Source organism: Aulonocara stuartgranti (genome assembly GCF_965226115.1).
Source record: "Aulonocara stuartgranti genome assembly, chromosome: 7".
Classification (NCBI taxonomy): Eukaryota; Metazoa; Chordata; class Actinopteri; order Cichliformes; family Cichlidae; genus Aulonocara; species Aulonocara stuartgranti.
This window is the reverse complement of record NC_138945.1, coordinates 45,139,094-45,164,337: the sequence shown is the minus strand read 5'-3', so window position 1 is coordinate 45,164,337 and position 25,244 is coordinate 45,139,094. Positions and strand designations below refer to the sequence as shown.

Here is a 25,244-nt window from a genome sequence, read left to right as displayed (position 1 = left end):
GACAGGAAGGGGCAGCAATGGCTGTCAGCCTGCAGCAAAACAGAGTAGAAATCTGAAAGATGTAAAGGTCATGGAGTAAACAAACAGTTTCTGTGCACACAGGCAGTTTGTGTTTTAGCTGTGAGTGAAAAGAGAGCGCTTCAAACCACACTGGAAAAGGTAGCATGACAAATGACTCTTACAGGCTTTTAAACACATGTGGTTTGTAACACACTTCTGGTGTCAGCTCTTGCATGTCCATCAGAGGAAACATGCTTCAGCTCCACCAACAGCTATACATGTGATAACTTCACCATGCTCACATATTATGTGTTATTTGCACATGCTCCTAAAAACAATGTGCATTTTACTGTTCTCTTGGATCTATTTTTAATCACAAACGTGGGAGAATTACTCACAGTTTTGAGCTCTCCTCCACAAGTGTTGTCTTGCAACTAGTTTCAAACACACTGCCAGCAGTTGCCCCATCCATCCATCCATCCATCCAGCTGGAGGAAATGGCCAGGGTGAGGAAGTTCCTCCTGAATGACTCAACTTCTCACCCAACCTCTACAGCTAAACACAGCTACCCTTCAGAGAAAACGCATTTCTGTTATTTCAGTCATTATTCAGAGCTTGTGAGCAACGGTCAGGGCAGAGACATCGATTGACCGGTGAATCGTCAGCTTCGCTTTTAGACAGAGCTCATTCCACCCATGGATTGAGGTGATCCCTGCTACTGTATATCGAGCCAGTATCTCTCAACCTCACCAGACTCCACCAGGGAGGTGAAGTTCAGTGTCCTAGTAGCCAGCCTTAGCACCCTGGAATCAGACTTACTCTGCCCCTCATCTGATTCACATGCTCACCTCATCGGTCTCTTTTATGTGAAAGTATCAACAGGATCCAACTGATAGAAACACCTATAGTAGCCAAACATCTTCCCCCATGTACTTTTTTTCAATTGTTGTTGTTCTGGAGCAACCTTCACACATCCATCTTTTATATGAGCAGCCAGTGGAGGGCGCTGCCCACCCTCTGCCTCCTCCTTTAAGCCTGCAGCTCTGTGCTGCTCCCCTGGAATGTGGGTGAGCTCATCTCTCCACCCTGATGTGACACTATCAGCAGATACCATCTACCTGCTGAGAGGTAGATCATTGCAAGGAACACATTGCATGTATTTATCAGTGAGTCTGAAACCAGGAATAATTACATACCTGCTTATGTTAGTTTAAATCATTTATTGAAATCATAAATAAAAAGTATTTTAAAACGTATGCTGCTCAAACACTAAGACATACCAGATCACAGTAATGCTAATCACAGATGCTGGTGGTTACTGCAGACTTGATGTTTTATGGGGAACCTTGAATGGACAGATGAGGCCTTTCTAACAGTTTTTGGAATGTTTTCCGACTAAAGTTGACTCCAGAAAAACTTAACAGGTGGCTTCCAAGGAGAATACATAGCTACTGGCTACGTTTACTTTTTGATCTCATAGATCGATATTTAAATTCCACATTTGTTCAATGATTCATTTTAATATCTGAATAGATGAAATGATCAGTACATCAACTTGCTTGGGTAAATAAGTCGGGTTCCCACTGTGACTGAATGTAAAAGCAGCACAAGAGCTGCTAAACGTATAAGTCACCAGTGATTCCCTAGACCAATAAAACTTCATGCTAACATGGTGTCTTGGACAGGTCTCTCCCTGCCGCCCACACTGTTCAAACACTACTACACACATTTACTTTGAAGTGCTCTTTGAAGCTAAAATGGAGATGTGAGATCTGATGTGTGAAGCAATCCTCAAACCACCAGCTGCCCAGCTCACACATGCAGGTGGAGTCTCTTTCTGCCCCCCCCCCCCCCCCCCCCCGCCCAAAAAAAAAAAAAACCCTCTTCGTGACCTTTATCTGACATCTAAGACAGTAGGAACTTCCGTGAGCTGCTCAGGTGGAGCCCCTATCACCCCTCACCTCCTCCTTGCTAGTTGTTGTCAGACTGCCAATCTGAGAATGAGGCCTGAATTGCACTGATGGAGGATTCATGCTGCAGAAGTGGAAAGTTTATTTGTTCTCACAGCTGAAAATAAAGGAAAATCCCCCAAACCTTCAGATAATTCAGACACACGGTTATGCAGCCTTTTTCTTATTTGTCAAAGTTTGACCTGCCATCGACAGCTGCTGACCTTTCCCGTCTTTATCAAATGTGGTCCATATTTTACAAAATTACCTCCATGTTTTGCTCAGCTTGTACTGAAACCCCCAGTTGAAACCAGGAAGTCATCAAGAAAGTGTTTGTTGATGTCACAAGTTAAGGGAGTGCCCCCTGCTGACTGTTAGACAGTACTGCAACATTGAGAAGCAGTGTTCATCTTTTATGTACAGGTGATATACACAGCCACCACCCTATCCTGCCGGCTTAGGCACTCTTTAAAATGTTTTTTGTTTTTTAAATGTCAGTTCAAAGTTTATATTAACCATCCAGATAAATAGCACATTGTCTACAAACCAAATATTAATATAAATTAATTTGGGAGTCTTGCTATCAGTTGTCCATTTATAAACAGCAGTCAGGGAGACATGTTATCAGATAGTATGAACCTGACTCCATCTACACACCACAGCTCTGTGAGGGATGCAGCACCTATGTAAAATTGCTTTTATTAGATAACAAAAAAAGCGCTTAAAGTGGTGGCTCGATACACTGCTGCGTGTCTCCGATACAGTTTTGTTCCATCTGGTAGAATTGGATGCAGTCAGTTCCTGTGGCCACATTGCAGCCAGGATGCAGCGTGGTGTATTTCAGGGAAAAGATGCTGGCTGCCCTGTTAACATTCTGTTTGTGTGACTGTATTTGTCTCTCTTTGTAGTTCCTCAGCACACTGTTTGCTCCTCTGAACTTTATCATGGAGAAGGTGGAAAGCATCCTGCCATCCAGCCTCTGGCACCAGCTCACCCGCATCTGACCCCGACCGACAGAAGGGCCGACCGGACCAGGAATCAGACCCAGGACCAGCACCAAGAACAGACCTCTATCTGGACAGAAACAGCTGAACTGAAATCCAGAACACTGCAGTGGACTAGACTGACGCGCCTCTGTGCCAAGTTCAAACCAAACCGAGAGCAGATGGGAATCCGAGGAGAGGCGCGAAACAAAAATGCTAAACAACACCCAAAATTGGTTTTGACTTTATTTGATATGTTTGCATTTCTTTGGGTTATCAGTCATTTAAAGCTGTTCTTTTGTTGTACAAAAAGAGATGATCAATTGCCATAATTAAAAAGGTGAAAAGGAAAAAAAATACAATAAAGGACTTTTTGTGTATTGCTGCAAAAATGCAGTGTTTTTACTGGCTGTCCCACATACTGTGAAATCAGCTGACCTTGATACCAGCACCACCAGATACAACCGGCTGGGTTTTGTTTCTCTGCAGGATCCATCACATATTTGGAGCGTTCATTCTCAAACTAAAAGCTCACTCCACAGTGGAAAAGTTGTTCCTGCAACTGCTGAAGCTCCACGTCAGCTTATTGCAAGTCCATCGTCATCGAGTTTGATGGTAAAATGCTCAACTAAACAGCATTAGAAGACACATTCACAGCCTGGTACAACAAACAGTTTTATTTCTCTATAGTTTATAAAAGTTGTGGGATACATTTGAACAGCGAAGCTTAAGCTGTTGTGCAAGCCTGCTTCCATTTGCAGTCCACTCACTGTTGGTGACTGTTGGAGCGTTTTGATGGAATTATCAGACAGTTGTTGTGGCTTTCAGTGTGGTGTAAAAAGTTTGTGTTGCAGGTATTGTGAAGTGATATGTTTAATAGTAACTGCTTGCTAACCAAGCTTGCATGTGCTGTCTGACTTAGACATCCCAGATATAGCTCTGAATACAAGTCAACAACTCAGGTCCTTTCCCACTAACCCAGTGCCCAGTCCTGAACTGGTTCTGCATATTTGCACCATTCAAGGATTTGCTGGTCCCTTAGGGTTGGTGACGTCATTAGTTATGCAGATTGTCTCCACTGCGATTTCCTTCCCACAGAAACGACCTAAGCAATGCTCAAGCATGTCTGGATGTGTACCAGCTTCCACAAGGTGCCAAAGCAATGCATCTTAATGATGAACTGTGACTCAGACCTCATCACCAGGGTGTATTAATCTAGCTAAACAAGCTGCTTGAGAAGTTTGTCCAGTTAACAGAACACTAGTCAGAGAAATCAGAATCTATTCATGTGTTTTTGTTCATGAGACTCTTTAAATCTGGACACAGTGTAAGTTTAAACCATTTATTCTGTAGAGTTCAGTTGTAAGGCTTATATTTTAATCTTACACAGCTGATGTGCAATTTACAGACAGGACATGTATTACATCTAATGAAGCAACTGGTGAGAACAGCTGCTAGTTTGCTTTACTTGTATTCCTCAGTGTATAATGACTGCTCAGGCCGCCGCCTCTCCTGTTTGTCACTGATGATGTTTGATTTCACAGAGTCCTGCTTGAATATTGCTCCTTAATCTAATATTGGTAGCAGGCACAATAACAGTGAAATGTAAACAGAGGTCCTAGTTATTAACACATTTCTAAGAAACAATGACAAAATGCGCATTTTAACTACAAGAAAAAGCATTTCTGATTATTTTTTTCTAGTTCTAGATATTTTAACTGTTTTCAAGCATTTATTTTAACAAGATGTTGACTACAATACCCCTTAGACTATCTTAATGATCAGTTACTTATAGTGATTTTCCAGAACAAGGCTGATGTGCAGAGCTGTAACACAGAGGGATAAAGCTGATGAATTATATCTCAAAGCAATGGGAAAGAGTTGTTAAAGCTAAGTTATGAAGAGAGGTAATGATGAGTGAGCAGCATTCTGCTGAGAGAGCGCACTACAAATATGTTTGCTTTGAGAGTGTTGACAGAAGTATAGAGGTCGAAGGGAGTAGCACTGCGTCTTTGTGGACCTAGAGAAGGATATAAGGGCCCAAGAGAGGCACTGTGGTACTGCACGAGGAGTGTCAGAGGATTATGTGAAGCTGGTGAAGGACGTAGGAGGACTGTAAGAGTGCCAGATAGGTTCAAGGTCAGGGATTGACTGAACCCTTTCTTGTTTGCAGTGATGATGGAGAGGTTGACAGATGGCACTGATCTGTAGTGAAAGTAGGGAACAGGTGGAGGTATGCGCTGGAGAGAAGAGGGATGAAAGTCAGTAGACAGAATCCAAGTGTGTGGAAGAAAAGGGAACTGGTAGAGCAGTGAAGCTGCTTTAAATAGCCTGCAAAGCAATAGAGTGCAAAAGAAGAGAGTGCAGGCAGGGTGGAGATAAGTGTTGGGTGATTTGTAACACAGGGATACAAATCACCCAGGCTTACAAGGAGGTAGTGAGACCTACTACGATGCAGTTTGGAGATGGTGGGACTAACAAGAAAGGAGGTAAAACTGAATGAGGTTGAGTTGAAATATTTTCCATTGTGAATGACCAGGATGAACAGGATTAAACGATTATATCAGAGGGTTGAGCATTTTGGAGACAAAGTTAGAGAGGCAGGGTCGAGATGGTTTGGACATGGGCAGAGGAGAGATGGTGGATATACTGGATGAAGAATGTTGACTATGGAGCACAGAGAAGATTCATGGATGTAGTGAAGGAGGATATGGTTGCAGAAGAGAATGATAGAGTTAGGGTGAGATGATGCTGATCTTCTGTTAGGACTTCTAAAGGGAGCACCCAAAAGAAAATGATCATTCAAACAGAATCCCTGTAGATACTTAAAAATATAAGGTCATAAATGTAAAACTTTCCTCATAAATACAGTAAGATGCTATGTCTGTTATCAACATTATGGTTTACTTCTAGCCTTTTTAAAAGACTTGGAGAAGATGGCACTAATGTAGGACATCAGTGAAATTGCTGTAGGTCCTGCCCGCATTAATTTTGCACTGTTTCTGAGTCAAATGACAGTGTCCACTCATTTTCCAGCTGCTGTTTTCTACTAAGTAAGGAGATTTAATGATGGAGAGAGAAAACAGCTGAAGGACCATGTTCTGTGCATATGGTGGTACCTCTGGAGCAGAAAGCCTCTAATGAGCAGACAGAAAGCGAGAGAGAAGCTTGTGATACGCTATGTTGAATGAGACTGGCGTGACAACAGCTTACACTGAAAGCACGCAGGGGAAAAGAACGCTGGTCGTACTTTATGTTGTAAATGGTTTGCTGACAAGTGTAAGGTGCCACGAGAACAAATCTAAACAACAAGCTGATACTCTGTGTGGAGAGCTGCTATGTGTTAAACTAGAGGTGTTGAAGGCTTCACAGGAGCAGACCAAAAACCTCCATGCATGTTGATTCAACAAAACTATAAAAGATATTACACATAATTTAAGTTATATTTCAGTATATACTTGGTCAATCCTTGGGGCCTGTTTAAGCAACAGTTCATCTCCAAACCATCACAACTGGAGCCAGCAGATCAAATGCTAGCCTGTTAGTCTCAATAGTATTTTTTTGTGTTGGTTCAGCAGGAATCTGAAGCATGATTTGACTGATACATTCTCAAAGTAACAGCTACAGACATTCAGCAGTCAGGCTTTAAATGTCTCTGAGTCTGGAAGTTCTTTCCACGTAGCATCCAAAAGAAGAAAAAGATGTGAATTTTTTTGGTGAGGAAAAGAAAAAAGTGTCTGAAAACCTAACAGACCTTCAGAGGGCTCGGAACTAAAGACAGACTCGAGATTATCAGTTAGATTGTCGTAACAAGACATCAGGTAGAGCTGAGGAGGAACGGGGGGGACTCTGGATGCCCGATATGAGGCGTCAGTCAAGTTTAGTGGTGGCGAGGTCACGTCTGGCCCTTACAGGTGTGCACGTCGACCTGCTGGTGGCAGTCACGGCAGTGGACTGCACAGCACCACTGGAACTTGCACTCGCACTTGGTTGTGCGGCTGATGCGAGACGTGTCGTAGCCACGGCCACAGCACATCACTTCGCAGCCATCTACACCTCGGGATGTCCGGTTGCAGACCCGCCCACCTGTCCCCATCGACCCTGGAGAGAGAGCAAATGAGACGCGGTCAGTGAGAATAAATTTAGCACAGTATGACTATTAATTTAAAATGAGTTTTTGATCTGTGGGACCCACCCTAATGGTGAGAACATAAGTTATTAACAGTGGAAAATCAAAACCTAGACAATGTATCAAAGGAACATAAACACTGAACACTAGTTTAGTAGAGAGTGCAAACACTTTGTCTTCCAAGCTAACGTGTTAGAGGTAGGAAAAAGTATTGGGGTCAAATTGTGATGGGTAGACGACTGGGTCACAACATCTCCAAAACTGCGGCTCTGGTGGGGTGTTCCTGGTCTGCAGTGGTCAGTATCTACCAAAACTGGTCCAAGGAAGGAACTTTGGCAAACTAGAGAAAGGGTGATGGGCTGCCGGTCTGATGATTCAGGTTTTTCTCTTGCATCATGTGAATGGCCGGGTCCACTTACCTGGGAAACACTTGCTACCAGGATGCACTATGGGAAGAAGGCAAGCTTGTGGCGGCAGTGTGACGCTCTGGGCTATGTTCTGCTGTAAAACCTTGGGTCCTCCCATCCATGTGGGTCTTACACCACCTGCCTAAGCATGGTTGCAGATGATGGTATCCCCCCCCCTAATGGCTGTGACTTCTTTCAGCAGGATAATGCATCCTCGGTCATTTAGCAGTGTTTCAGGAATGGTTTGGGGAGCACAACAATGAGTATGAGGTGTTGACATAGCCTCCAAATTTCTCAGATCTCATCTGTCTCATCTGGACACCCAAGTCTGATACATCGAGGCCCCACCTGGCAAGAGCGGAGTCCACGCCTCGACGGACAGGACGTTCTGGCAGCATGCGTAGTGTGTGCATGTCACTCTGTCTGTAAACACGATAGCTAAAAAAGTTTTAAATAAATTCTGACAACTCTGATACTTTTTAGGGGAGGTAGACTGGGGACATGTTAACAATACTTCCACCAAAGTCTTCAAGGTGAACTCAATGATTTATTGGTAGAAAACTGACAAAAAGCTGTAGAAACTATGATTCTTACAAGTGTGCTGTGTCAACGTATAGAAAGAATGGCATAAAGATTTAAAATGTCACATTTGACCTCTGACCTCACTTCTATATTACACATCAGCCTTTCTTTCAAGTTGACCACAAAATGTGATCTTATAAGTCAAGAGAAAGACAAGGAGCTGCTCCCGAGCGCTGAAACTAAAAACATGGACATGATCAAAATTATAATCATTAGATGTAAACTTTATTCTGCTTTATCGCTACATAGTGTAAAATGCCAAGTTTGTCTACTTCGTAATTAAAGGTTCTTAAAAAAATGAGGAAAAGTCTGTATTTACCTTGAAAAGTGTTTTTCTCACCAGTATATTAATCTATCATACTACAGTAGAAGGATCTGCCTTTCTGATCACTTCCTACTGCAGTTTTTCCACTGAATGACATTTATACTCACTAAAAGCAAAAACATGTTTCAGTAGTTTCCTTCCAAAAGGAGATTTACTGATGGAACAGTTTAACACCTACACTGCCTGTGATTTCTAGTTTAAGAAGTGACAACCCTGCTGGGAAATAACTGGGACGTCCTAAAGGAATAAAGGAAAAGTGTTCATGAAGGTAATGGTACTGATGCTTAAAAAATGGACTATAGCATCGTGGAATGTGACTTGGCAGCAGTTGAGCCACAATTTGGCCAATTAGAACGGTTCTATTAGTTTTTAGAAGCCAATAGGAGCAGAGTATAATGCCAGTACGGTGAAGATGAGATTGGGGGGGGGATAAGTAAGATGAACGAAAGTGAGATGAGAGATTGATGATAGGAGCCATCAGCCTGCACTCCCACACTTCATCAGCTGTTCATTTTACAGGAGACATCCATCGCCCACACACACACACACAGATACTGTACACACTCACTTTCTCCTGAATCCCAACTCCGGTTACCCACACACACACTTTACGTCGCCACAAACACAGTTAGCGTACCCGAGCTTTGTATGCAGAAGGAATAGCTGGAGCTCAATTTATGATGAAGCTGTGTAGGCCTGCAGATTCGACTCAAAACCATCCACAGGAGTTTTTAGAGGGACTTTTATTTAGCAGTTTCAGCAGCTTTGATCCACTGATGTTAAACATGAGCAACAGGAGTGTTTTCAGTCTGCTTTGGATGATCAAGCCCAACAGAATCTCACACGTTTCTATCTAACCGCTGTGAGCAGAGCGTTTGGGTTATAGTGTCTAGATCTCCAGATAACTTCTCTTTGATAGCAGCACAACAAACACAGATGCGCCGGGTGTGGGAAAGGATCATCCCTATGATTTCAGCCAAAATAAAACACATGGGAATGGACGCTTTTGTGACACAATCTGCGCTGAAGTCATACTCTTTCACGGTTTTTGATTTCATGCTCAGCAGACGTCCAGGAAGCCTTCAGAGCGCTAAATTGTAACAAGGTTCTCACGGCCTGGCTTTTATAAAATATCGACTTTTTAATGAGTCATCACAGAGCTGGTAATGCTATTCAAAATATCCAAATAACATCATTTAGGATTTGCGGAGTTCGGGAGTATTGAGTATTGTATTGAGAGAAAGACTTCATCTCTCTTTTTGACTGAGATATTTATGTTTCTGTGTAACAATATTGTTTTTTGCCTTTCTTCCCCCCAAACTTTACCAAGAAGAAGCTGCATCCATATATCTGTCAGATATGTGCAGTTTACAACTCTTCTCTACAATTCTGTTCAATATCTTGTTGCATAATTACACACATTAGTAAAAGTGCAATCAGCCTTTCCTTCTGAATTCTCATTCACATCTTTTCTTCATTTTATGAGTTGAACGACTGTCATTCAGGAGAGACTGAGTGAAGCTGCTGCTCCTCAGCGTCGAAGCATCGAAAGGAGCCCGATGAGGTTGTTTAGCCATCTGACCACGATGCCTCCCAGATGCCTCTTAGTTGAGTCGTCTTGGACACGTAGGTCATTCCATGGAAAATCACTGCCTGCCCCCCACCTGTCCCCCCCTTTGAATAAACTAAAAGGGATGGAGACAGCACAAAAGACACACTACTTGAGAATATTAAAAAAATCAAAAAAGCTGGAAAAAATCAAGTGGAAAAAGTACCAAATTTCAACCCAGCCCTATGCAGGTTGACAGAGGTCTACAGGACAGAGGCTAAAATATTGTGTGACTTCTTCAAATGTGTCGATTATTCTAATTATTAGCAGAATGAAGAGCATATTCTGAGAGAGTCATGAATGAATCTTTTCAGATTTGACTGATTTTATATGGAATGAGCCATGTCCTGGCAGGAGCTGAACCTGGGGATATTAGATATCTTGGACTGGTTATTTATACACATGCACCTGATGGATCATATTACAGTAGAAAAGACTGTTATAACAATAAGCTATGTGCTGAAAGAGGTCACAGCCATTAGGGGATGTGCACCTTTGCATGGCAGTAACATCGTCCTGAGGACCCTCGTCTGCCAGAGTGACAACAAACTGATGACTAAGTCCTTGAAGAACATGGTGCTCATATATTTGCTAGTTCAAACAGCTTGCATTTAAGTCTTTATTTACTTTACTTTTTTGTTTTTGAAATTGTTTATGTTTGATCCATTTACTGGTGGTTTTAAAAAAAAAAGATCGTTTCCACAATCTAGATTTTGTTGATGTGAGGCTTGAGAAAAAGCTTTTTATGATCAAAGTAGTTCTGGTGTAACCGATAACGCTGCAGTCGTTCGTTGCTTTTAATCTCACAGCCTTTTCACTTCAACATCTTGATAAAGCTGCTGTGAAACATCTGAACTTTAGTGCTGTTGAGCTGCAGATGTTCAGCCAGCAGAGGACTGCTGCTCTGCTGGGCAGGTGTGACTGTTACTGTCTGACTGTAAAGCACAAGTGTTACTGAAAAAGAATGCATGTGTGTGTTCTGCTGACTTCTCCTGTATAAATAAAGGTTTAGAAAAAATTGGCTTCAAGTACCATCTCAAACATTGTTCTGGAATTTGCTCGTGTTTACATTCTGCTTCGCTCTGCGTGTACGCTCCTTCTGCACCATTCCCTCGCCAGGTAATATGTCTGGACATGACCCGAAGCCCTCCCCTCTCTGGCAGCGTGCCCGCCCGTCATCCAAAGTATGCAGCACTGCTAGGGGTGACATCACGGCCAGAGTCTTCCTCACAGCCCTCGATCGCCCTGCGTCTGCTTATTGAATTAAGATGAGGGGGCGCCGAGAGATGAGTTTAGCACCTGAGCCTCAGGGCTGAGGGAAATTGATTTCACACTTTAAAGAGGCACAGAGGGGCCGTCTCGCTATCTCTGTGGGCCCCGAGCCTGTTTGTGGTTTGTGTGTGAGAACAGATTTAGTCTGTTTCTTTCCATGAGTGAAGGCGAGTTTGCATGTCTTTCAGAGCGCGTGCACGTGTGTGTGTCTGTGTGTGTGTGTGTTGGGAGAAAGGCTGATTACTTTTCATGGTTGTGCAACCAAAAAGAGGGAGCAGGTGACTCTACATACAGTACATGTTATGATTGAGAGCGAGTTTGTAAGTCTGTGGTTGTCTCATGGGAGTTGGTCTTTAAAGAAGGCGTATGTTACGCTCTCATGAGAGGCCCACTGTGTGTGTGTGTGTGTGTGTGTGTGTGTGTGTGTGTGTAACCTCACCCTGCTTACATGTACACATCCCATAAAACTTCCATGTCTGCTGTAATGCCTCAACTTGTTCCCAAAAGCAGGGCATAAGACCTCCAGGGGGCTTTAGACAAAGCAGGATTAGGTGCTTAGTGCAGTAACTTCAGATTTAAACCTGAGTTTTCAGTGTCAGGAAAGTGGTTCATGCCTTGTTTGAGTACCCTGCCACTGTAACTTTTACTGCAGATCTAATAAGAGTATCTTATATTTGAGAGAAGATATCAACATGTTCAAAACCACTGACCCATCAATTCTCTGGAAAACAGAATCACCATTCCTAGAAGATCCTGTGCACAGTCAGAGGATCTACAGTTCTACAGACCATCTAAGGTTTTTGTGTGTTTCACATAAGCATCAATAGGAAATCTAATCTTCTGAAGAACAACTTCATAGTTTTCATTTTTTACTTCTTGTGAACAAAAACTATCACAGCCCAGCCGAGGGTGAGTTTGATCTGTTAGAGAGAGGCAGACATAAATCAGGAGCTGAAAGCCAAAACAAAAGCATCACTGAGATACGAAACTCAGTTACCTTGTACTATTAACAGCTGTGAAGCCAAAACTGAACTTAAAACTTGATAGACTGCACAGCTGTTAATGAGCTGCAGTTATTATTGTGTTGTATGCTACTGGAGAGAAATTAACCGCACATGTGCCATGTTCTCTGAATTCCCACCAGCCAAAAACTGTGCGATCCGACAGCAGTTTCTGAATGATTTTCAGTGATAACAGGTTCATATAAAGTACTGACAGAATGCAATAATAATTTATTCATAACATTTTGTGCATGTATGTATTTAAATAAGATGTTTGTCACATCCATCCACTTGCATTTGTTTTATTCTCTAAATCTGCTGCACCTGCTTTTGTTTGCTGTGGTAAAACTCATTATTCTTTATTTTCAGTTATTTAAGAGAGACGATCATGTGATGTACAGCAGTTTAATTATTTCTCTGAGGGCGGAAATTATATTTTATGATAAAAGTTCATTTTTCTTAGTATATGCTGTCAATTATAGTTCTTTGGAATCTGCAAAAATCTGTAATGGCAGATCCCATTAGTCAGAAATAATAATGGAATAGGTATGTCCCTGTGCTAAAGCATCACAAAACTGTTTTTATTACTATTGTTTTATTTTTCTAGGTTGGGTGGTTTCATGTGAATTGAGTGAAAATCTTAAAAAGCTTAAAACTTTCAAAAATACCACTGGGCTGAAATACAGCACACAGATGTACTGAGCTGTTTTACAATAATCACTACAGCACGGCTGGACATTTGTGTAACACCAATTTGTCCACCAATAGTGGAGAGATTCAGCCGCCCAAGTTAACAAAAACACTCTCGTATTTACAGCGGCAGCAAAGGCCAAGCTTTCTGAGGAAATGGATAAAACAACAGCACTCATTCAAAAACAGTGCCACATGGTGGTGAAAGTTACAGCTAACATCAGTCACTAACAGAAAGCAAAAAAACCCAAAACAAATAACACAACAAAAATAACAGAAAAAAAAACTTTCACGATTTAGTGAGATTAAAAAATTATGCTTTTGCTCATGAGAATATTCACTGCTCCTACCTCCCAGGAAGTCTCTCACTTCTAAATTTCTCAATGAATGATTAAATTGTAAAAAAGAAAGAAATTATGTCTGGGTGGAGTGTTTCGGCACACACACACACACACACACACACACACACACACACACACACACACACACACACACACCTCTAAAATGTGTGTGTTTGGTGCTCTGCCACTGAAATCTCTCCCATTTTGCAGGCCAATCATGCCCTCAGGTGTGTGTGTGTGTGTGTGTGTGTGTGTGTGTGTGTGTGTGTGTGTGTGCGCGTGCGTGTGTTTCTCCAGCACTGGTGATTTATAATGATGTGTAGTCCTCTAAGATTTCAGCCTACAGAAGTGTGTAATGGGTCTTAAACTGGCTGACACCCGATCGCCACGGATCATCTGCCGCCTGTCAGGCATTCACCTCCACCTCAAGACACTCTCTCATGGCCTTTATCTTCATTCTCTCATAAGCTTTTCAAACGCAAACATTTTCTTTCTCACGCTTGCTCTGCTGTTGTAGCTTTACATTGCCCTCACACGAACACGCTTATGACACACACACCCAGAGCCACCGTAGTTGCTGAAACACAACTACATTTTATGTCATCTAAAGTTAAAGATCAGTTTTCAGTGTGGATGCTTCTTCAAATCTGAACGGCAAAGGAAAAAACATTTTTTGCTTCCTTGAAGTTTTGAGAAACAGGACAGCAAAATAACATTTTTGCACTTTGAAACATTCACTAACAGCCTCGGTGGCTGAAAAATATTCCTAAACTGCAAAAAACAGAAGATCCTCTGAATCTGGCTCCAAAAGTAATCCGTGCTCATAGACTCGCCGTGTTAAAATGACCAACAGAAATAAACATGTTTACAGCCCGTTTGTGCCTTTGGAGCACTAACACGGTGAAGAGGCTCATTCTGGAGTATTTGTAATGGAATTATCTGACAAATAATAAGGTCTGCCGTGCGGTGCAGCCCACCCAAGAAATCTGTTTTCAGTTGTAGCAAGTTACACTACAATTATGGAAAACTGCTAGTCTGTTACTACTAATTAGAGTTAGCGGTTAACATGGCAGTAGCCAAAAACCTAACACTGAAGCAGATTTCGAAACCAATGGTTGACATCCCAGTGACTGCTTGACACAGACAGCGGGTCTATGAAACACGTGATGCTTAACAGTCCTCGGCTGTATATTGTGTATGAAAGACTCAAAGTGTGTTTTTGTCAGTACATGTATGGTACTGCTGACATGGCAAGAAGTTGCCTGCCAAAAGAAGAGTGCTTTTTCACACTCACCAGTGTGGACTGTTTAGACTTGGCAGTGTGAGTAACGCATGTTTCACGCATTCTGAAAGCTGGAATTGCCAGCTTTCAAATTTCTAACTTCCAACTGGATCAAATGCACCATTCGATCCAGTGTGATCAGTGTGATGGTGTGAACAGTGGTCCACTGGGACTACAGGTGCGGGTGGAGGTGGGTTTGTTAGGTGTGCGTGCTTTGGTCCCAGAAAAGTCATGGGAAAAAACCCCAAAACAAAACAAAAAAACCCACTTTAACACGTTCTGGTACACAATGGTGACAGTAAAAGTAGAAGATGGACATGTTTGAGATGCCAGCAAAGTGGAAGTGTTTTAGAGATGCAGTTCAATCAGCTTCTTGAAATCAAGCATATGAAAATCTGTTCACACCACCTCCTCTTTTAAGGATACCAACCAGCTGTGCTGTTCAAGTGATGCACTTAAGTTCCAGAGTATTTACTCTGGTTTATTAAATTGAGTAAATTAGAGCATTTAGGCTTGTTTGACCAGATTACAAATCAACATTTTTCAGCATGTAATTTGGAAGTGATTAAACAAACCTCTAAATGGTCTGAACTGGATGTTTATGTGTCTTTGACAGGTACGTTTTCCACTCACTGCTTACTGGGATCCAACAGATCCAAATGGTAAAGGTCAGTGTTTACCTGACTCGTGGTCCCGTATGCAGTAGTCTGGTGAGTCCTCCAAGTAGACGAGGTCATTCTTGCTGGGACGTTTGAAGTGTGTGTGAGCGGCCGTAAAGCCTGTGCCATACTGATTCACTGCAACCTGCACGGCACCGTTGTACCTTTTCCGTAGATGGTCACCTGTGCGGCGGAAGTCAGCCATGGCCAACCAGCAGGTCCTGATGCTGCATGACCCACTGACACCATGACATTTACACTCCAGTGTCATGAAGCGCTTCACAGCCTGGGGAGCACAACAGTAAACAGATTTAGTAGAACTGGTGAGTGAATGGTACTAATTTAAGATTTTAAAGCCCAAGATACAAATGTAATGATGTTATGTAGATCTAAAAACAGTCAAATTCATTTTCAGCGTTTTATCAATGTGTTTCTATTTCTGAGATTCTTAAAATGTTGGATGAAAATGTAAAAGTTATGTAATTTTAGTGTCTCCGGCAAAACTGAAGGACTTTAAAGTCAGTTATCCATTCAGTGCTTCCTCACCTTCCTGCCAGCTCTGTTGTTGTGCAGGTTCATGAGTGCACGGGCATCCCTCTCCTTCCTCTCCTTGGCATCCACGAAGGCTTGGCTGAAGCGTATGGCATGCTCCACATGGTCACTACAGCCTCCCCAGTTGAAGGAGCCTTTGGCATCCTGTGATGAGCCCTTCTTGGTGGGATCACAGGAGCAAGAATCCAACTCACCTTGGCTGCAGGCTTGGGCCAGTGTGTAAACCACTCCAGCTGAGGAGATAGCGTAGACAAAGGCCACCTCACGGCTACCTTCACAGAGAGAATTATTTTTTTATTATGCAAAAAAAAAAAAGTTTAATTACTCAGTTTTTACCCAAATACCGGTAAACAGGAGCCAAAAACCTTGTTGATTTCAGCTATTTGTGGGAGTCTCTCATTTGTCAGTTAACACTAGTGCTGGTAAACTAGCTAGTTTAGCAAGGTACAGCTGTAATTCACTGTAATAGCAAATAAGACGCCAATATTGGCTAGTGGAAAAACAGGCTTACTGTAAAATAAAATTTACTGATTGGTGAAAATGAAATTGTCCTTAGTTTCCTTTAATATAATCAAATGCTCAGCACAAACAAGTAAACACCTGTCAAAGATGAGTAATACTAGAAATGCCCTTTATTCTCAATACAATTTGAAGAGTTGAGTTTATTTTAAAAATTTCTCTGCATATCTTTAATTAAATTTCCTTTTTTTTGCACTGGGCTGTAAATATTTTTACTCTTTAAATCTCAGAATTTTCATATTACAGTCTGTGGGGAATCCTCAGACTGCATTTTTGACACTTCTGCATCAGCTTTATTTTTTTATTTTTTAGCCCCTAAAACGATTGACATTTACACATCTGCCACAAATGCATTCAGTAACATCATTTATAATTGAGAATTGTTATTTTTCCCCATTGTTGAGAGTGGATCAGTCAGCCGCCTACTGCATATACGGTACGATATATACACCCGTGTCTGTTGCTGTCTGCTATAGGCTTTTATTCAAAGCATGAAAAAAATACGTCATCTCCAAGATGGATAAACAGCTAACATTTACCAGCAGTGCCCTGATAAGGAGCTCTTATCTCCTTCTGCATGTATCTGATGAAAGATCCGAGCAGGATCAAAGGCTCAGGTGGGGAAAGGGTGTGTGTTGCATCTAACCCCTGCCAAGGACTTGTAACACACATGGTAAATGGCCTGTATTTGTATAGCGCTTTACTTAGTCCCTAAGGACCCCAAAGTGCTTTACACTACATTCAGTCATTCACACACACATTCACACACTGGTGATGGCAAGCTACAGTGTAGCCACAGCCACCCTGGGGCGCACTGACAGAGGCGAGGCTGCCGGACACTGGCGCCACCGGGCCCTCTGACCACTACCAGTAGACAATGGGTGAAGTGTCTTGCCCAGTGTCTTGTTTAGAACTGCAACTACTGATCACATCCATAAGCTTAAGTTTCCTAAATGTTAAGAGGTCAACCCTGATGCTTTTACCTCAAAGTCAAAAGAAACACTTTTCACCTGCTGAATTAAATGCAGGATGATCTCAGCATCACAGCTGAGAGGAACACCTGCAGACAGAAATCAGGGCCAAACTAAATATATGAAAGCCTATTTTTACAAGAACAAGCCACTTAAAATGTATAATCATTTAGAGCCATCAGTGTGCACTTCAAATAAATATTTAAAAACAGCCTTCAAGCTCCATCTAAGATAGTACATTTCTGCTACGTAAGAGAAATAAATATAGGAAACAGCATTCAGGTACACAGCTGTTAAAATAAAGACAATTTATTTCCCCCCCTATTAAAAAATGTAATGTAAAGAAGCAAACTTGATGTTTTCATCTGATAAATTACATTTTTAAAAAAGCATTCTTGACATTGTTTCAAGCTCCTTTTCTGCCTGTGTGGGTTAACAACACAATGTTAGATATGTTATCATATTTTATATTATATCATTGATGGCAATGAATTAATTCATTCACTTATGAAAATTCTAATTAATTTAACCTATAAGGGATTCCTCTAAATACGTTAAATGTGTTAAAACAAAGTCAGTAAGACTAATGAAACTCAAGTATCACAGTAGCACTAGAAAAAAAGAAGAAGCTCCCAGCTCTGCCAAGCACACACAGTGATATCAGTATGTGGGTGTCTGGGTCCAGCAGATAAGTTGAGCGTGCCTAACAAAGTTAATAAGGAGGACGCTGAGAGAACACGACAACAGGGAGGGAGAGCTCCTGTGTAATTGTTTGAAATTAGCCTACTGACACTGACAAGAAGGCGCTTCAGACGGGGCCTCAGTGTGCCATGATAATGCTGTGTGACATGGCCGGCGCCTGGCTGGGAGGTCCAAATACCACATGGCTGATTAGAGGCCCAGACATAAAACTAAGTCGTAGGATCCGCATCACAGGTTAAATCTCGGGGCATGGGAGAGGAACATCAGGTCGCCAGGTCCTGATGATCCTCCACAGGCAATATATTAAAAAAAAAACAAGAAAGAAGATGTTTCAGCTTGCCCTCGTTGGAGGTACAGACTGATTTTAGCTGCTGAGATTTGCCATCACATGACAAATTGGACGGGACGCTTTTGTTCAGACTCCAATCTGTAACAAACAGTGACAGGCAGCTTACTGATACTCACCGCTTGGTTTCCGACGCTGTTCACACTTTATTGCTTTGGAAGAGTCATTTGTAATACTCCCCACACCCACCACTCTCACCAGAAATACATGAAGAGGAAAAACTGCCTGTGTCCTCTCTGGATTTCTGAAACTCTCAATAAATCAAGTTTCTTCTCCAGCAAATCACCAGAGAGGATAAACAGTGCTAATAAACTGAAGTAGCTCTTGAAAGTGGTGGGATTACTTCTATTTCAAAAAAGTCTAAAATTTCTGCAGTTTGTCATTTGAACGAGCTGAGCGGAGAGTAATTAGCTCTGCTCAGACAGCAGCCCAAGGGAATCGAAGGGACACCAAAACACTGTGATGACACCAAATCAGTCATGAAGTCACTGACTCTACAGACACTGAAATCTGCATAACACTGTAACAAGTTAATTAGTTATTACTGATTAATCTTGTATACTAAATAAATAAATAAAAAAAACCACATACCTAACAATTAAAATTCCAATCAAATGAGATAAAAGCTGGAGTTTCTCTCTCATCAGTTACTGGGTGACATTTTTGTTGAATAAATTATTTGAATTATTATATCAGAATTATTACGGATACATTTCTCCAGCCATGGCAAATTGTTTTAGTAGGACATTTGTCCACCGGCCTTAAACAAAATACTGAGTAACACGATAGCAACCCAACACAAGAAAATGAGGGAGAAACCAGTTGGCTGCAGTGACGTGAGAAATGCACGATTGTAAAGTGAGACGAGGTGTGGAATGCAATCCACCTCTGTCGACAAAAAGGAGCATGTCTGCAGAGCAACTATCAGTTTTCCAGAAATCTTCTGAGTGGCAGTAAATCTGCCCGACACTCTAAAAACTTTTGTTTGTGCAGATTTGTCACTTTAATTTAAAGACATATGTCAAACATGTTTTCGATGTAACACACGATCATGCAGCGGTTCATCTTCAGGGAGTGCCAGCAGACCTGGTAATGTAAGCCTGCATGTGCTATAGCAGGCACTCTGCTTCAGTGTTCTTACCTATGCAGCGATTACGGGAAAGACAGCCCGTCAGACTGATACTTTATAAAAACTCTCTGTACCCTCTTCACTGTATCTTATAATGATTAATATAAGGATGAGCATATATATATATATATATATATATATATATAGTAAGAAGATAATCATATTTTTAAAAAGAAGAAATAATTATTCAAAAAAATCACATCTGTGACCAACATTATGCTTTTATCCACATTGGATAAACTATTTAGTTCACAGCTTTATTTAACTTTCACCTGATGGATTCAGTAGCACAAAGAGAAATAGACAAGACTTTTTTTTAAAGTGGGTCCAAACAGACTAAACTGTGAGTTTATTTTTAATTTCTCAGCCGTCTAATCAACATGTAACCTTCATTTTCATGGCAGAACCCCTGGACCTTCTTTGAACTTTATATCGAAACTTTTTTTTTAAAATGTAAATGTTACTTTTTTCATGTTAAGGTAGAATGAAGGTCCTACTGTATTTTGGCTTTAACACTCCTGAAACTCACTGCGTAGCAGCAGACGTCCAAAGAGATTGTGGTCCCTGGCTGTGGTGTTGCAGTTCCAGCGGTGGTTGCGGAACTGGTACTGGCACTCTGAGATCCAGTCCTTCATCCCAGCCCCGATGGCCTGCATCACTTTGGGGTACTGGCGGCACAGCTGGCGCTGCTTATTCACCAGTCCAGGGATGTTGTCGCACATCACCTGGGAGCCCAGGGTGCCCATGTACCTGTAGAGTGGGAGGGTAAATGTCAAGACAGATGAGTACTTGCAGGGATGTTTCTGGATCACTTTAGTAAAGGATAAAATCGAATAATTTTGTATGTAACCCAACGTGTGTAAAGGCAGCTGTGGATATATTAAAGCTTTGTAAGGTAATTGAAGACCTTTACTTTATATTAATGCATAAAATAAGAATGCTAGAGGGTGTATTCTTCAGAGGTATCTGTTGGAATCACTCCTAACAAGTCCACACTCCCTTTTACCTGCAGAACAAGATGATGAAAGACTGATGGGCTGCACTGAAGATTAAAGACACAAAGCAGCAGCAACAAAAAAGGAATTATCTCTCCAAATACCATCTCAGTATCACAGGGTACGAAGTAAGGAATTTGGAAACAGGAGCTTTGCAAATATTAATTAGAGATTCAAGAGAAGGATAGCAAATAAAGAGAAATTAAATTATATCAAATGACATCAGCCTGGAAACTAATCTGTCCAAATATTCAACAAGCTGCAAAAATAATTATGCAAGCCATGGGGGGAATTTAGTCACTCACTGTGGGAACATTTTTGTTAAGATAAAAGGGTGCATATGGAACTGTTTTTTTAAACCAATAATTTACCGATGACAGAATAAGACAACACATTTGAAAGATTATTATAATAGCACATAACCCACGTGCACAAAGTCTTACACTAGCGTTCATTTAAACAAATATGTAAATGTTAAATAATAATAATACTTACCACCAGGACGCATCGATCTCAGCTGTGAGCCAGCAGATTGCTACAGATAAATAAAAACATATTCCGCTTGGCAATAAGTGCATATTAACCAAACTCTGTTTCTTTATGGGTCTGGACGGAGCATTTCCACAGATGACAGGAAAAAATTAATAAAACAGAAGCTGAAAGTTGAATCGCCGAGTTAAACTCGCTTTAAAAATGTATTACAAGACAGTCGGAGGACAGACGGTTTGCTCGTAAAAGTCATGGCTGGCTGGGATTCTGCACAGTGGCAAAGCGCTTCTGAAGAAAAGGTTAAGAGCGACTGTCTTAATAGTCCAGAGCAGATTCTCAGGGGAGATACGCGGATGCTGTGCTATCAGGTTCAGATTGCTTTACACAAGGAGTGGGCAGAGTCCCGTCTCAGGAATGAGGTGAAGAAACGAGATGTCTGAGAGTATCTGTTCAGGCTGGTTTGACATCAGACGGGTTTGGCCCGTGTCCAGACCGGAGCTCCGCACCTCTGAGATGTGGTCCAAGTTGATGGGCTCTTCATTCAAATCGCACCGATGAGACGCGCGCAGAGAAGGAGCTAGCTGTGGGAGGATTCACACTCCACGCTTAACCAATGTCAGACACCACAGGAAAAATGCCCAAACCCGCTTAGATTCAAAATCGGGGGACAGGATGATGAATGGAGTTGATGTGCCAGTCCAAAAAAAACAGGCTACAAAAAAACCCAAAAAAACCTTTTACGCACAAAAGATAAACATTATGATTTTTAAATGTTTTTCTCACAGGACTCCGTAGAGCTCAACAGAGAAAAACTCTGGCATATGGTGTAGCGGTGTAATTGATAAGCATAAAGACCCTTTAAGAAAATAAATCAAACTAGTGTTTTGTTTATGTTGAGCGCCCATTGCCATAGCCATATCCCACACAGGTGAATAATATCTCAGATTCCTCACGCATGACGCACTGCTATTTTTACAGCCTCATACAAACTATCACTCTAATAACTCAGGAATGATGGCTTAAAAAAGGAGGAAAAAACTGGGCACCGATTCTCCCAGAGCAGCACCTAAAGGTGATGTGTCCATTTCAATTGGATTATCCATGTCAGTCTTTTTGATGTGTCCCGGTGAAGTCTGTACCACTGTCACACAGCGTTTCCTCCATCTTTGATCTAGCCCGGGGTGTATCTGGAGGTCTGGAGACTTTGACCAGATGAGATTAATGGGCAAATTGGATTGTTCCCATGATCCCCGTGGAAGAAACCCATAAAACAACAAGAAGATTTAGAGCGTTCTCACTGCTCTCATCAGGACTTTGAACACAACTTTATTTTTGCAGCAGCGGTAGTTGTAATAAGCCTGTGATATAAATCCAATTTTATGGGAGTAATTTGTTCACTTCCTTACCAAATCGCATTAAGGTCACAGTTTCATTGCATGTTTTACGGACAGAAAGGTATTTTTGATAATACTTGCGCACAATAAAGTTTGTGAACACTGAAAAGGAAATGGCACAAAATCAGACAATAAGGACTTTGAAGAGTTTGTGATTTTTAAACGTATCAGCTGGACATTTGAAAATATTCAACCAGCAAAAGCTAAATCTGGTCATTAACATCACAGGAATCCACTTGAATCATTTTTGAAATACAGATTGGATTTCTTTCTGCGATTTAGGGAGAAAACTGATATCACTTTCACACCTATGGTTTGTTTGCCAGACTCAGTTTAGCTACCAGCAAGAAGAAAAAGCACTCTGCCCCCTTCTATTGTTAGAAAATTCACCTATGGCTCCTATAAATGTGATGATTTCCTCTTACAAAATAACCTAGTGCAACAAAAAAAAAACCTCTGATAAACTACTCGGAGAAACTTGGCATTGCATCCTTCTGTATATTTGGGAGAGCAGGCTTCACATTTCCACATGCCTCTAGGTTTTCTTATAGACTGTATATTACAAAGGATCAAGCAGTCGGTCTAAGGACAGCGACTTTGCAAAGCCTTACACCTATAGTCTTTAAGATGATCAGCAGGGTGCAAAAAGAAGCCCTGTGAAAAAAATGAGCCCACTACCCCAAAAACTTGTAACTTCAACAAACACTTTCCTGATGAATTTATGGTCTCAGTCTGTCACTTTAAGTTTATTGTCACTTTTAGTTGAAAATGGAAAACAAATAGACATGCATGTCACCACAAGTTGAAAGTGCAGTGTCCTTGGTTTCCCAATCAGATACACCACTTGCTTGTCTTTAGTTTCAAAACACTGATGGTGATGGCCAAGACTCTATACTCAACATCTGGCAGGCACCAATATAGAAAGCATCCCGATTTCAACCTTAAATCGAGCATACAAGAAACGTACTCTCAAAAGAAAAACTTTAATTGTTCAAACCATTAAAATATAAAATAACTTAAAAAGAATAAGAATTAAACTCAGTGACAAGTCAAAACAAACTGGGGAAAAAACCCACTGTAGCAAAATTAAAACTGAATGCCTGTCAAACACCCGTAACACATATAAACACAATACTTATCCAACTTTTTAGCTACAGTCAACAAACACAAAAGACCTCACAAATCTGTGAGGCGATCAAAAAGTATCCCTGCACTGTAGGGAAACCTTGCCACTGGAAGCTTTGTAGAGCAGTACGAGGAAGGTGACTCCAAGAGTGCTCAGAGCAAATCTGGTGGTCAGAGACCACATCCTCCTGTTGTTATGGAAACCAGGCTGAGGAGGCTGACAGGAATCTTTGAATTCTTCCATCTAAAGAGAGGACAACAAAGTCAGATTAACATGGGACACACACACAAATACGAATGTAAACATAAAAACACACATCAGACCCTGAGGTAAGGCCAATCTGAACTAATGCAGGAAGTACAAGGGTCACAGGTCAGTTTAATCTAATCCAGTCCGGATTATAGCAGTTGCACTAGTCAGACCAGTGGAAGGCTTGAATGGGTGGGAAACAGCTGCTCAGTCACTGTTGGGTGGGAATCAAATTGAGACCAGCTCGATGTGTGAGTGAGAGCATGTCTGGTCCCATCTCACCACCACAGCATGACTCAGACCTGAGTCACCAAAACTTCCTGTGCCAAATCCTCAGGGATTCATCAGTTAAAGTCAAGTCACAGAGGAATTATGCTGCCTCTGATTTTTCAAGCTACAGGGTGACACTGTCACACTAAATCCCAGTCATGTGAGAAGGTTGGAGGATACAAAGGGCTTAAATTCTGTTTAATACCAGAAATTATGACTTAGGAACCTGTGGTTTGACCAAGAAGGAAGTGCTTCTGGTAAGTGACGGAGGATGGTATTCTAACAGGAGGTATATGCCGTTTTTTCCACTCATTTACATCATAATTACTTTTCTTTAAACAGAGGAGCACAGTCTGTTTGTGGTAATGTTACAACACTAAAGTTTATGTTATGGTAATTTTAATTTTTGTACTTTTTAAAAAATACAGTTTGATAAATGATTTTAAACTATCACGATTAACACGATTTTCAGAAAAAATGACCTCTGAATGCTGTCCAAGTTCTGCTAGAGGTGGGAATTAAAGATCTCATGGACCAGGGCCTTTACCAGACACGCCCAATGCACACTCACTGTCCAACATCCTCTTCTGCCACCTGACCTCCTCTCTTCTCCTGAGTTTCCAGAACGTACAGCTACAGATCTGATGATAAATTTTCAAAACTGACCGTCGACCTGCGGTCGAGTGTCCTGTTGCTATGTGCACTTTTGAATATATTTATGTTTTAAATGGTGTTTGCACACAAGTCCAATAACAAAAACCGCTTGGGTTCAGATCAGGCACTGTTCTCCCAAGTCACGTTCCTCCAAGTCACACTTGGATGAGTCCAGCCCCTTTCCAGGAGACTGGTTACAGATCCCAACTGTGCACTAAGCTTAGCCCATCTGTAGCCAGTATTTCTCAATCTCACAAACTAGCTCAGGCTTTTATGTCCCCTCTCTGATGGCAAGGCCCCTACAGTACTTCTGTAACCCCTATGGTACCAACCCCTAGGCTTCTTCCTGTGAGTGGTGTGCTCACATTCGCCAGCCCATGTCTCCTCTTTGGCTGCATCCACCAGGGCCCACGGGCTAAGGCTCAGCCAACAGGGTGAGTGGCCCAAGGAATCTTATGCAGTGTCTTTGTGATCATGTATTTTACATGTGGCATAAAGTCTAGTGTAGTATGTTCTGGTGTAACATTTGATACATATACAAACAAACAAACAAAAAACAAATTTCAAATTACTTTTGTTGTATTTCAAAAAGCCCAACTCATCAGTTTCTCTGCTATGA

The 25,244-nt window shown here is 41.5% G+C and overlaps 3 protein-coding genes across 7 annotated transcripts in view; 1 reads left to right on the top strand and 2 right to left on the bottom strand.

Moving 5' to 3' along the window:
* LOC309710061 (suppressor of tumorigenicity 7 protein homolog) overlaps positions 1–3,318 on the top strand; it is a 61,507-nt gene extending 58,189 nt beyond the window's left edge. For all 5 annotated transcript variants that reach the window (XM_082539228.1, XM_082539225.1, XM_082539224.1 and 2 more), the window contains one exon: positions 2,858–3,318. In XM_082539228.1, the coding sequence (XP_082395354.1) occupies positions 2,858–2,953 (96 nt within the window). In that variant the 3' untranslated portion in view covers positions 2,954–3,318. The remainder of the gene's footprint in view (positions 1–2,857) is intronic.
* Positions 3,319–3,691: 373 nt separating this feature from the next.
* wnt2 (wingless-type MMTV integration site family member 2) lies at positions 3,692–21,723 on the bottom strand. Its single transcript, XM_082541064.1, has 5 exons — positions 20,939–21,723; positions 19,978–20,198; positions 15,776–16,053; positions 15,251–15,515; positions 3,692–7,033 (listed from the first exon to the last, which is right to left on the bottom strand). The coding sequence occupies exons 1-5, from the start codon at positions 21,019–21,021 to the stop codon at positions 6,828–6,830; spliced, it is 1,053 nt and encodes a 350-aa protein (XP_082397190.1). The 5' UTR covers positions 21,022–21,723; the 3' UTR covers positions 3,692–6,827.
* A 515-nt stretch (positions 21,724–22,238) lies between these two features.
* Positions 22,239–25,244, bottom strand: part of asz1 (ankyrin repeat, SAM and basic leucine zipper domain containing 1) — a 34,858-nt gene continuing 31,852 nt past the window's right edge. The window contains exon 13 of the mRNA XM_082539229.1: positions 22,239–23,695. Within this exon, the coding sequence (XP_082395355.1) occupies positions 23,522–23,695 (174 nt within the window). The 3' untranslated portion in view covers positions 22,239–23,521. The remainder of the gene's footprint in view (positions 23,696–25,244) is intronic.

Coding starts and splice junctions, on each gene's coding strand:
- wnt2 (XM_082541064.1), bottom strand. CDS start 21,021: ATGCACTTATTGCCAAGCGGAATATGTTTTTATTTATCTGTAGCAATC. Junction 20,199..20,938: donor GAGATCGATGCGTCCTGGTG/GTAAGTATTATT, acceptor CCCACTCTACAG/GTACATGGGCACCCTGGGCT. Junction 15,516..15,775: donor ACAACAGAGCTGGCAGGAAG/GTGAGGAAGCAC, acceptor TGTGCTCCCCAG/GCTGTGAAGCGCTTCATGAC.